Source organism: Cajanus cajan, chromosome 11, assembly GCF_000230855.2.
Source record: "Cajanus cajan strain Asha chromosome 11, NIPB_CcT2T_4, whole genome shotgun sequence".
In the NCBI taxonomy this organism is placed as follows: domain Eukaryota; kingdom Viridiplantae; phylum Streptophyta; class Magnoliopsida; order Fabales; family Fabaceae; genus Cajanus; species Cajanus cajan.
In genome coordinates, this window is record NC_138527.1 from 44,638,829 (window position 1) to 44,651,964 (window position 13,136).

Genomic DNA, 13,136 nt, shown 5'->3' on the forward strand with positions numbered 1-13,136 from the left:
CACCAATGCCTCTTACTTCCTATGTATTCATATAATATTATGTCCTACCACACAATATTTTTTTTTTATTTTAAAATTATCACAAAATAAAATGAATAAATTACTCTTTTACATTCTTATTTAATTAGTTCAATTTGATGTTTTTATTATTAAAAAATTATTTTAGTCATTTAATTTTAGAAATAATATAATATTATTATTTACTTTTAATAAAGATACACAAGTACAATAAATAAAAAATAAAAAATAAATTTTTTTAAAAATAAGTTAAACTTTTAATAATAAAGTATGAAATTAAATAAAACTAAAGATTAAATACATTTTTTATTTATTTAAATTTATAATCAGAGAAAAATTTATTTTTATCCTATTAAATTTAAAATTATTTTTTATTCTATGTAAATTTATTTTGGGTAATGCTATGTAATTTTAAAAAATTATTTAAATATCTTTATTCAAATATTATAAATGAATCTACTAAATAAAATTTTTCTATTGAGATATGATTACCTAATAATTTTTTAGTAAAATTAATATCAATTAATCCTCACAAACAACTAAATTTGTTATTTGACTAATTATTTATAAGATTAAAAAAAGTTGAGGAAAAAATAAATTTACTCTAAAGACGTAGTTAAGCTTAAAATTAAATAGGCCCTTCTTAGTAAATAGCCGAAAACGGACCCTTTTTAGCAAAATAGATAAAATTCAAGAACTTTGAAGTAAAACCCTAGATCTGTTGATGTTCCTTGCTTTTGCTTTTGCGGGGTAGAGAAGTTGTAGTAAAGGGAAGAAGAGAAAGAAGAGCGACGAAGCGGGAAAGAGCATAGACCGCCAAATTGATGCTCTTAGGTTAAGAGTGGCATATTTGCTTCTCAGACTCTCCAATCTGCGCACGAATCTGTAATCACTTTCTCTCAACTTTCTGTGTTTTATTTGTTTGTGATTTTCAATTTGATCTTGACGAGGCTAATTTGTTTTTATTCAAATTGTTTTATAGTCTAATTCAGGTACCATACACCTCAGTGTATTTGTTATATTCTGTTTTGAGACTATCTTAGTCACAGTGGCATCATGCATGGCCTCTCCTTGACATATGAGCTTGTATTTAGTTGCATTTCTGAACCTAGTTACATTTCGTGGTAAAAATCTGAGGAGCGTGCATTGATATACATAATCGTAGTATATAGGACAATGTCACATAGGGTAGGGATATGTACCGGTAACGTTATGTACTATGAATATGAACACAAATATTCACATGTACATAAGAGTGATTAATGTTGCTTCTTTGGTTAACTCACGTGGTTAGGTGAGCAGAATAAAATCTGATTAGGAGTTTCATCAAAGTATGGACAAGAGTTCACCGAAAATAATCAAATGAATATATGATTAAAATATGTTATATCTAGGAGAATACTGGTTATTTGCTTCATAATTGTTATAATTTGATTTAATTTTAATTTTAAAATAACTTGATTTAGTTTTGAAGAGGAATGTTGAGCTGTTAAAATCATCTGATGCTTATGGTATTTAATTCATAGTAATTTTCAAAGATAAGAGCTAAGGTGAAGTGATTCCCGAAGTACAATAGAACAGAAGAGAGGAAACATCTCCCAAACCTTCAAATGGATGACAGAGTTAAATCTGAAAAGAGAAGCAGAGATCGATACTTGGAACATGACGACAAATACCATCATGATTCTGATGATCACCGCCATCATCGATCGGATAGGAATCACAAGCGTGACCACAAATCCAGGGACAGGGATAGGGATAGAACTTATGACAGAGAAGGAAGCAAAGATAGGGATAGGGCTTATGACAGAGAAGGAAGCAAGGATAGGGACAGGGCTTATGACAGAGAAGGAAGCAAGGATAGGGACAGGGCTTATGACAGAGAAGGAAGTAAGGATAGGGACAGGGCTAATGACAGAGAAGGAGGCAAGGATAAGCATAGGGCTTACGAAACTGAGGGCAGCAAAGATAGGTCAAAGGTGAAGCGTGATGAGGGGAGGGAAGATTTGGTGGAGCTGCAACACACCTCACATTCTCATAAGCGGAAAGAGAGGGAGCACAGCGAGGAAAGGGACTATGAGGATAAGAAAATTAGGGTTTCCGAGGAGAGGAAGGAAGGGAGGAGGGAACGGAGGAAGTTTGGGGATAAATTCAAGAAGGAGGAAGACGAAGATGGTGATGATAAATTTAAAGGCATTCATGAGGCCAAAGTCAAGGAGGAAGTCACTGATGGTGCCCATGGCTCAGCTTCATCCAAAGACACCGTGTTTGTCCAAAATGTGAGTTTCTTTCTTTAGTATTCTGTTTTAACAGTTTGATGATGCTCAACATTTGTTTATACTTTTCTTGGTTATAGTTGAATAGTAATATGTTTGCTTTCATAGTGTTCCTAATACATGAGTGCTGGTTTAGAATATCATGTCAAACTGTAGGGGTGTTTACTTTCAGTTACTGCTTACTGAACTAGAATGAGATTGCTAATTTATGTGAGAAACTATGTGATAATCCTTATAGTCCATCTAATGATATATAATTAAGTAATTTGATGGACTCTCTTAACCTTATTGATAGATCAGTTTGTAGAAGAGATGGTTTGTTATCTTATGCATCCATCATTGTGATTTTTGTTTCTGTTCAGCTTTATTACATGTTCAATTTTCTTCTGTTATTCCTCTTGGAATACTTAAAGAGGGTCACACATTCACTGGCGTTTTATCCTTGCTCTTTCAGGGCACTGCCTTGGGATCACCTGCTGTGGCGCCCATGAGTGTGCCTGAGACATCTTTGGCTCCTCCTCCTTCCTTTCCTATCAAGGTATCTTCGAATTCTACCACAAATGAAAATAAGGGCGTTAGTATTACCAGGTCTCATGAGGTTACTGGAAAATCTAGTACAGATGGGTCATCTACAACTGCTGGGAAACCTGGAAGCCTCTCTATTGATGCCCTAGCTAAGGCTAAGAAAGCTTTACAAATGCAGAAAGAGTTGTCAGAAAAGCTGAAGAAAATTCCTCAGGTAAGTTAGCACTGTTTCTATTAATCAGTACCTATTGTCAGCCAGATATTTCTCTTTAATAACCACCTGATGATACTTATTTATTTTATTGTAACTGTACATGTTCCTCTGAATGCATTAACTGCTGTGTTTTTTGGTTGTGCAGTTGAATAAGAGTTCTACCCAAAATTTACAAGGAGGCTCAAACTTGAGTTCAAAAAGTGAATCTGCAGTACTCTCTTCCGGCGCTGGAGTGGCATCAAAAACTTCCACCTCAGCATCTCTGGGCCATGTTGCAAATATGTCGATTTTCCCCTCAACTGCTTCTGCTAATCTTCCAGCAAGTGGCACTAGTGCTGCTGGTATTGCAAATGCAACTCTACCCAACTTGGAAGCTGTCAGGCGTGCTCAGGAGCTTGCTGCCAGGATGGGATTTCGCCAAGATCCCCAATTTGCTCCTCTGATAAATATGTTTCCTGGTCAGATGGTAACAGATGTTGCTATCCTGCAGAAACCCACAAAGGCTCCTGTTCTCCGTCTTGATGCTCAGGGACGAGAAATAGATGAACATGGAAATGTTATTAATGTGACTAAGCCCACCAACCTTAGCACATTAAAGGTGTGCTGTTTTCCTATTTGTCTCTGTTTATTAGTTTTTTATTTCCTGTTTGGGATTCCTGTCTTAAGGCAAGAAGCTGTGTCTGAACATTCCAGGTCAACATTAACAAACAAAAGAAAGAAGCATTTGAAATACTACAACCTGTATTGGATGTCGATCCTGAATCTAATCCGCATTTTGATGAAAGGATGGGTATCAACAAAACAAAGCTCCTGCGGCCCAAGAGGATGAATTTCCAATTTGTGGAAGAAGGAAAATGGTCAAGAGATGCTGAAACAATAAAATTGAAGGTATTTTTATCTGTCCATGTCTTTCTCCCACTTTCTAGTGACTTTCCTTTTTACTTAATTCTTTTCAATTGCCTTTGTATGTGCTTTGTTATTATTATTTAACTCATGCAGAGTAAATTTGGAGAAGCTCAAGCAAAAGAGCACAAGGCCAAACAAGCACAATTGGCAAAGGCAAAGGCTGCTCCCGATATAAATCCTAACTTGATAGAAATAACAGAGAGATTTGTAATTAAAGAAAAACCGAAGGACCAAATTCCAGACATTGAGTGGTGGTAAGTTTATGCTCACCGGGACTACTACTTTCTATATAAGTTATGTTTGTAAGAGTGTATGAATTGTTTTAAGGGTGCTATTCAAATGTCACAAAATTTTCAATTCAAATTTAACAAGTGTACTATACGTGCCTGTTTCTGTAGTTTTGTCCTTATGTTCTTCTGTTTCTGTTGTTTATAACAATAGTTACAATAACGTTAGAAAAAGATCAAAGTGACTAACTAGAATATACCCTGCCTGGCTGTTTTAAAGGAAGACTGCTAGAGTACTACTACTAGTTGAATAGAATGTGTGAAAACCATCGATAGTTGGTAAATTGTATGTAACAATGAACAATTTGACATGAATGTCTATTTTTGTAAATCTTGTATTGCCTGTCTTTGGAGAGCTTTTGTTTTGTTCTTTGCAAAAGCTGAAGCAGTAAATATGATCAAAATAATTGTTTTTCACACCTGGTTCGTTTGTAAACATATTTATCCAGTTAACCATTTGAATTTAATTTATCAGGGACGTGCCTCTTCTGCATTCTGGAAATTATGGTGACATTGATAATGGAACCATAGGTGAAGATAAACTGAAAATGGAAAAAATCACTTTTTATGTGGAGCATCCTCGTCCAATTGAACCACCTGCTGAGCCTGCTCCTCCACCACCTCAACCACTCAAACTAACTAAGCAAGAGCAGAAGAAACTCCGGACACAAAGACGTATAGCCAAGGAGAAAGACCGACAGGAGATGATAAGACAGGGTGTCATAGAACCGCCAAAACCAAAGGTCAAGATTAGCAATTTAATGAAAGTACTTGGATCTGAAGCAACTCAAGATCCTACTCGGCTTGAAAAGGAAATACGTACTGCAGCGGCTGAGCGTGAGCAGGCTCACATTGATAGGAATATTGCACGCAAGCTTACTCCGGCTGAGCTGCGGGAGAAGAAGGAAAGGAAGCTGTTTGATGACCCAAATACACTAGAGGCAATTGTCTCTCTTTACAGGATAAATGATCTCTCACATCCAAAGGCCCGCTTTAGGGTCGATGTTAATGCTCAAGAGAACCGTTTGACTGGATGTGCTGTGATTTGCGATGGTATAAGTATTGTTGTGGTTGAAGGTGGAAGCAAGTCAATTAAGAGGTACGGGAAACTTATGCTTAGACGTATTAATTGGAGTGATGTTTCAAAAGAGAAAGAAGAAAATGAAGATTCAGATGATGATAAGCCTGCCAATAAGTGTGTTCTAGTGTGGCAAGGAAGTGTTGCCAAACCCAGCTTCAATAGGTTCAGTGTTCATGATTGCATCACTGAAGCAGCCGCCCGAAAAGTTTTTGTGGATGCTGGTGTACCTCATTATTGGGACCAAGCTGTAAACTACGTAGAAGATGAAGCTGTTTGACTTGTCTTCTGGTGTTTTTGTTGTTCGTTATTGGCCTGCCTTGACTTAAGTCTTTTGGTGAGTGACCAGTTTTACAATTTGCATTGAGCAGTGTTTTAAACAAAATAATAAAACACAATAGCTGCTAGTGCTCCCATATTTCTTATGGCCAAAGAATACATTTAATGGTGTAAACTGTCATATCGGTTGGATAGCATCCAATCAAAGATGTTAATGATTGCATGCGATACACAACATTTGGTTAAAACTTGGAGCTTCGGGTTTTGACTATGTTTCCGACCTTGTAAACTCCGATTTTAATATGCTAATTTTTTGTGGATCTTCTTTCTGGTATGTCTCAATCTCCTAATGATATTTCGATCAAAATGGTGCAAACTTAGTATTTCGCGCATGCAGTTGCATTTTTATATTCTTCTGTTGAGGAAATGCTGTGTATTAATGTAGTTTGAAACTGCATGAAATGGTCACTCGTAAAAGCATCTTATATGTGCAATATATGTTCATGTTTGGCTTGTAGTTTATCGGTGTTTTTACTTGTCATCGAAGGGTTTGATTTCCCAACACCATAATCATGAGGTAGAATTCCTTTTCACCCGAAGAGTCTATTTTAAGGATGAAGTGATAACAAGGAGATGAATGTAATGTGGTTCTTGGGACCCTAAACATTTTCTTAAGGTCTTGTTTAATAAACATTTTCCTAAATATTTATAAGAGAGATAATAGAGCATTCACTGTGTGTGCGCTCAGTCTTTAATGGAAGTTAGTCAATGTTTTGTTCGAATTCCATGGTTTCCTAAATAAATGAATACATGAACAAATCATTTGTTTTTCGTATAACCTAAAATGAACTTACATAATCTCTATAGATTTTTTTTCTTTTAACAATTTCAAAAGTTTCTTAGTTTTTTTTCTCTCGTAAGTATTTTAAATAAGTTTTTCCACTGTCTCTTACGTCTATCCATCGGGATAAGGTCCTAAGGAGGCCATTGCAAATTAGTGACAATAACTAGTGTAACTAATTCGCAAAATTACATCGAAATAGTTGGGCCGATAATTTTTTGGTCCGACCTGTCTCGATTGGAATTGATTTGGGTCACATACTCGGCCCGAAAAACAGTAGAATTTATTTTCTTGCTTTGAGATAATTAGAAACCTCTTGTTCAAGAAAACTATACTAGTTAAAGAGATGGTGTGCCTGCAAAAAATTAAGGGAAACATTAAGACTCTCCTCATGCAACAACTTGTGGCTGTGTTTGATTTCTATTTTCTTAACTGTTTACTAAAAACAAAAACAAAAAAAGTTGCAATCATGGAATGTCATGCTTAGAATTAGACCTGTCAAATAGGTTTAGTTCATCCTCCAAAGCTTTAGCGCACATGGGCCAGGGTCAAAAAAAGTTCACAGGACACCAAAATAACTTACAAAAAAAGTTCACAAAGCTACTAGGACTAGTCCATGATTATATAAACTAACTTACTTCATGTACTAATTAGTCTATGATCTAATTTCCAAATTTTAATTCTTTTGTAAAAAAGTTTTTAAATTAAGATAAGCTTATTTCAAAATACAAATAATATTTAACTAACATTAATGTTAAAAAAAGTCAATATTTTTAATCAAAATTAAGATAACCACATTTTCTATCAAATTAAAGATAAAAAATTAACTAGCATAAAATAATTATTAATTAATTAATAATTACATTCATGATTGTGAAAGTACCATAATTTCACAATTAAATAACATAATTTACACAAGTTACTAGAATTAATTAACATAACTTATACCAATTAAATAGATAAAAAAACATAAAGAATATTTAAGATTAACCTTAGCCATTTTCTTGCATGCCAATTATTTAGTTATTTTAAATAATAAGTATGATGTTTAAAGTCTTATAAAATTGCATTGCATTTAAAAATCATGTAAGATTTTTTAATTTGATAGTTGGGAGGGAGATGGGAGACATATGATAGTTTATATAAAGAGCTTAACATTTTATATATGGTAAGTGTAGAGAAATTTATACTGTCAATTAAAAATTATTTTAAATAATAAATATGCTTTTTAAAGTGATTATTATAAAAATAAATAGTTTTTTTATCATAAATGATAATATATGATCATATGTAAATAAATATTTTTTTAAAATTCTTGTAAAATTACATTACAATTCAAAACCCTGTATTATTTATTATTCTTGTAAAATTTCTTAAGACTTATTCTATCCCATATAAAAAACTGATTTAAATTAAAATTAATGATTAAGATGTCAGTTTATTATCTATATAGAAAAAATAAATAGGAAAATAATGTTAAAGTCAATTTTTTTTTTAACTTTTGGCCTTTTGCTGTTTTTAAAAATAATAAACAAAATTTAACATAATAAAATCAAATAAAAATATTTAACAAAACATATTTTGTTGTATTAAGAGATTAATCTAATTAATTTACATAATTTTTTAATTAAAATTACGATTGAATTATTGAACTTTGAATTAGTGTTTATACAAATTTAATGATCGATTTAATTTTAAAAATAATGTAAAAAGGTGATATAAATCTATACTCAAAAAATTATATAACATCATATTTAGTTTATAAAATTTTACGTGTACAGTTAAATTATTATACAAAATAAATAAATAAAAACAAGTTAACAAGAAATTTTATTATTATTTCTCATTAAAAATAAATAAATAATAATCAGACCCCTTTTAATCGTAGCTCCTTTTATTCAGAGTTGTGTAAGTCCAGAAGTTTAACTACCTTCATCGGCCACCTCCAAGATCATGGGTCAATACTTAAAACAAATGAAAAGAATGACGCAACCAAATATAGCCTGTTTTGGGTGCAAGCTTTTCATGTTATTCTTAAATGGTTAACCTGCTGAGCAATCTACATCTTTTAAGGAATAGCGGTTGGTTTGATTTGAGCAAAGCCAATTAAATTTTTTCTTAAAATTAATCAAATCTTGTATCAAAACCAGAGTTGTCAAATACGATAAGGGGGAGGAGTCTGGCCACTATCCTAAACTTATACAAGATGATTCATTCTCATTGTTGAGAATTCCGGGTTGGTTTTGAACCTTTGTACTATGATGGAAGTTCGTCTTAATCCATCTAAGCTGCCCAGGTTTTGTATAATTGAAGCATCTCATCGTTTCTTAGGAGTGGGACTTTTGAATCTGAATACATGTCTTCATATCTAGTTTTCTATCAAGTTATCAATGTTATTGAAAATATAAACATGGAATGTTTTCTCAGGAAAGAACAAATTTTTATATAGTATGTTTGGGATTTAAGCCATTTTACTGAGCCAATCTATCCCTCTTACTTGACAAGGGTGTTAAAAAATGTAGCTTAAAATATTTTTTTTTTTTAAGTTTATATATAGTTTTACTTACTTGATACTTATTTATTTTTCAATCTTTTTATAGTTTAAAATGAATATTTTTCTAGTTCTTATACTTATTTATTTTCAATCTTTTTTCAATTTTTTTAGTGTCTATTGTTTGAGATAGATCTTTTCTTTCCTATACTTGTAATTTTTTAATTTTTTTTAAATTTTCATAGTTAAAAAAAGTAATATTGTGTTATAAGTGAAGGTACAAAAGAGATATAAAGACCTAATTTAAAATAAAATAAATGTGACATCATATACACAAAATTAAATTGATACCTATTACATTAATACAAAAGAGTCAATATTACAAAAAAAAATTAACAAAGATTACAAGATTAAAAAACTGCAAATATAAGACGAAAAAAGTCTAGGTTAAATTATAGAATTAAAATGGTTGAAAAATATAATAAGTGTAGGAACTAAAAATATGTATATTTTTAATTATAGGGTATAAAATATAGAAAGTTATATAGGAAAAAGTATTTTAACTAAAAATTTATTGTATAAAAATCAAATTAATTTTATCGAAAATTTTAACTGTATTTTGTATATAGGTCATGACCTAATTGTCCAAATACTAAGAACATATCAATGAGAGTTGCTTATAAGTAAGCAACCCCTCTGCCACATCATGCCACATCAGCTCTTTTTCAATTTATGAGTTGCTTAAATTTTAGCACCGAAACTTCTACAAGCTTTGCTATTTAAGCAACTTATAAAGTAGAAAAGAACTGATATGCATGATGTGGTACAGGAGATTGCTTAAACAACTTCTACTGCATATGCTCTAAGTAAGCTATGAAGTGTTCAACTACTTAATCCGAATACTAAGTTATAAGGTTCAACTACCAAAAAGGTATCCCTTGACTGCATAGGTTCAGGATATTACTCGCTTAATCAAATAGGACATTTTAGAAGGTCGAGTACGTTCCTTTATTATTGACAAATTGTAACTCGTTGTAGAGTCCTTTTTGTCAATACCAGCCATTTAAAACGTTGAAGACTGAAAACCGAAGACTAACGGAGTACTTTTTGCAGCAAGTACACTAAGTTCAAAGTGATGGAGTGTTCGGATGCCCAATGGGTTGAACACTACTTGTCTTAGATATCCTGGATGTGGTTTCCTTAGGGTGACACTGACAGCTTATTTTTGTCCTTGTCATATGCGAGGCGTGTCCGGTATTCATCATTAGATTACATGATTCATGATTGATTAAATTAAATTTTATATTGTGTCAAAACAAGAAAAACCAGGAAGAAAAGCAGAAAGAAGAGCGACATACGTGGTTCGTCACGGGTGTGTGTGACTACGTCCACGGAAAAAATGATGATGTTTTTTCCACTGATAATATGTTACAAATGTACATCAAAGTCCCACAAATTTCACCCTCTGTTTATTGCCTCTCCAACAGCAATTGCTTGGCACTGATCCCAGGATGTTTCTGGATTAAATATACAACAAATCGTCCCGGATGCCAGCAATTACCTAATCAAATATATTGTGGATAGATGGATCGATTTACAGCTGCTATCAATCCTGTTAAGTCCGTGGGAGTAACAAATATTTACTTGCTTTGCTCATCGTATCCGACTCACATTTGAAAATGGCTCAGCTCTCGCTTTTGGTGCAGCTTTGGCTGCTGCTTCTGGAGCTCCAAACACATTCCAGAACCTCAATGTTTCATCTGCGGCTGCTGATGCTACAGTGCAACCATCTGGACTCTGAAGAAAAATAACATAACACTAATCAGCAAAATCCTAGAAAACGACAATCTAATGAGGATTGTGCTAAACAAAGTCCAAAAATAAATTACCTGGGCCATGAAAAGAACTCTGGAAGTATGACCAGTGAGCTCTGCCATCTTCACCATCGAAGGGTATTTCCAAAGTGTTAGCTGATTCTGAGTAAAACCATGAGAGCTGAGTAACTCCCTCTCATTCTTGTTCCACAGCAGGGAACATACCTGAGACCCAGTGTCAACTGAGTTCAAGCATGCACCTGTGTGGGTATTCCAAAACTTGATGCAGCGATCACCACTGCCTCCACCAGAAGCTAGCAAGTTCCCTTGGAAGGGGCACCAAGCAAGGGCTTTCACAGCAGATGTGTGATCTTCAAGCCTGTGAAGCCACTGTGTTGCCGCGTTAGAAGATGCCGCAGCTCTGTCCCAGATGTAAAGTAGATTATCATTCCCTCCACTGGCTAATTGGGAGCCTGAAGCCGACCATTTTAACCCACAGACCTCTTGCTCGTGCCCCCTGTAGGTTTCAACAACATGTGATCTAATTCTTACATCATTGTTCACAATTCTACCATCCATCCCTCCGGTTGTGAGTATGTGGTTGTTCCATGCCAAAGACCCCACTCTCTGCCTGTGCCCACCTTTCAATGTTCTCAACTGCAAAATTAAACAAGTATTACATTAGTTGTACTAGAAACGAAGAGTGAGTAATTTACAGGGTTTTTCTTTTTGAAGATCAAGACAAACACACCTGTCTATTTGAAGTTGTGTCCCATAGTTGCACTTCAGAGTTGTTCAAACCAACAGCAATATGTCTTCCATCAGGTGCCCAGCTAACAGATGTAACGGGGCCATTTTCATCATCAACAGTAACAAGTTCTGAAGTAGAACCGTCTGATGCATCCCACAAGTACACTGTGCTTCCAAGTGCTATTGCAAGAACATTGCCACTTCCCCAGTCCAGTAAATTCAGATAGTAGTCATCCACAAGATCCGGAGCATCCAAAGTCCTCTCAGAAGTCTGATCACAAACCCAGTCAATTCAGATTAAAAAACTCAGACTCACTTGAATTTATAAAGTCCCAACTAACAATGAATTGGCCGTTTCTATGTATAATAAAATCAATGAAAGATTAATCTGATCTAAGTAGTGCACCTGAGGAATAAACCGTCTGGCCTTGGCCAGTTTATTATCCTGGGGATGAGCAGAGATCTCATGAGGCATTAAGTCAACTGGAGCAGGTGGCTTGTTCTTGAAAGCAAGAATTCGGGTCCGGTTCATATTTAAGGATTCTGCAAGCTGCTTCCTGTAAGCGTCTCTAGATGGGGAGCTCGCAACTGGGTTTTCCTTACCTTTATTCCCCTCAGTGAGCATATAGTGAGCATAATCAAAGTCCATTGCCGACCTATTTGGTATGAATCTGTCCAACTGATGTTGTATAAAAAACAAACACCACATAATCAATACTTGTTTTTCTCAAACAATTCTGAAAGAGAAATAAAGACTTATCATGTCTAGTTACGAAACCCTAGTTGGAACCTAAATTTATTTAACCAAATGATTACCATTAAAACCCTAGTTGAAGAAGTTTGCAGAGAAATCAAGAACTTGTGTAAGTTAAACACGAATTACAATCAGGGAGAAAAAGATTGCAATAATTTCTTACGTTTTCTTTGGAACTCTTTCTTTGAATAAATTGTTCCTGGAGCGGGTAGCGTGATCGTGTTTTGATGGTTGAGGAAGAACTCAAAGAACCTGCATCCATTGTTAGGTAGGAGAAGAAAAAAACACCCGAAAACAAAAGAGAGAAAAAGAACAGAAAAAATATGGAAAATAGCGCAATCAAAAATAAAATAAAGCACAACACAAAATCCTGCAAAAACAGATTATTAGACAAAACGAAATCAAATCGAATTGATTAGTAACAAAAAAATGTCAGAGATTGATTAGAGAGGGCTTGAAATGAATGTTGGAATGCAGAGAAGGAGAAGAGAAAGATAAAGATTTGAATGATGAAAGTATTTAAATGGGGTTATATATATAGTAGAGATGGTGACACGAAGAAATAGGAATTAGGGTTTTGCAAAGATTGAATTGATTAAACGGCGGCAACGGCTATTTTTCATTGTTTATGGATATAGCCGTTATATCGCATATTTACCATGTTGTCCTTTTATTCGCATTGATAAATTGACACCAGCAGGTTATAATCTTGTTTTACTTTTTTTTTTTCAGTAAAAAAAAAAAAACCTTGAAACTTTAAATGGTAAAATACGTCAATTTTTTCCCACACTATTTTAGTCAAATATATTCTTAAAATTTTTTTAACCAGTATTTTAATATGTAAAATAAGTAAGTTAAATATTTATTATATGTAATTAAAATTTAAGTAAATGTTATATTTGA

The 13,136-nt window shown here is 33.7% G+C and overlaps 2 protein-coding genes across 4 annotated transcripts; one reads left to right on the forward strand and one right to left on the reverse strand.

Moving 5' to 3' along the window:
* The first annotated feature begins 737 nt into the window (after positions 1-737).
* LOC109810870 (protein RDM16) lies at positions 738-5,917 on the forward strand. 3 transcript variants are annotated; one of them, XM_020374455.3, is made up of 7 exons: positions 738-903; positions 1,545-2,297; positions 2,749-3,033; positions 3,179-3,631; positions 3,727-3,921; positions 4,033-4,193; positions 4,702-5,917. In XM_020374455.3, the coding sequence occupies exons 2-7, from the start codon at positions 1,629-1,631 to the stop codon at positions 5,582-5,584; spliced, it is 2,646 nt and encodes an 881-aa protein (XP_020230044.1). In that variant the 5' UTR covers positions 738-903; positions 1,545-1,628; the 3' UTR covers positions 5,585-5,917. The 3 variants fall into 3 exon arrangements, with proteins under 3 accessions (XP_020230044.1, XP_020230045.1, XP_020230046.1); XM_020374456.2 differs by having other exon boundaries at positions 1,557-2,297; XM_020374457.2 differs by lacking the exons at positions 738-903; positions 1,545-2,297 and having other exon boundaries at positions 2,749-2,832; positions 2,915-3,033.
* Positions 5,918-10,248: 4,331 nt separating this feature from the next.
* LOC109810933 (cell division cycle 20.1, cofactor of APC complex) lies at positions 10,249-12,794 on the reverse strand. The gene is made up of 5 exons (XM_020374547.3): positions 12,397-12,794; positions 11,886-12,158; positions 11,481-11,750; positions 10,805-11,386; positions 10,249-10,712 (listed from the first exon to the last, which is right to left on the reverse strand). Exons 1-5 carry the CDS (start codon positions 12,493-12,495, stop codon positions 10,569-10,571), a joined length of 1,368 nt encoding a protein of 455 aa, XP_020230136.1. The 5' UTR covers positions 12,496-12,794; the 3' UTR covers positions 10,249-10,568.
* Positions 12,795-13,136: the final 342 nt, after the last annotated feature.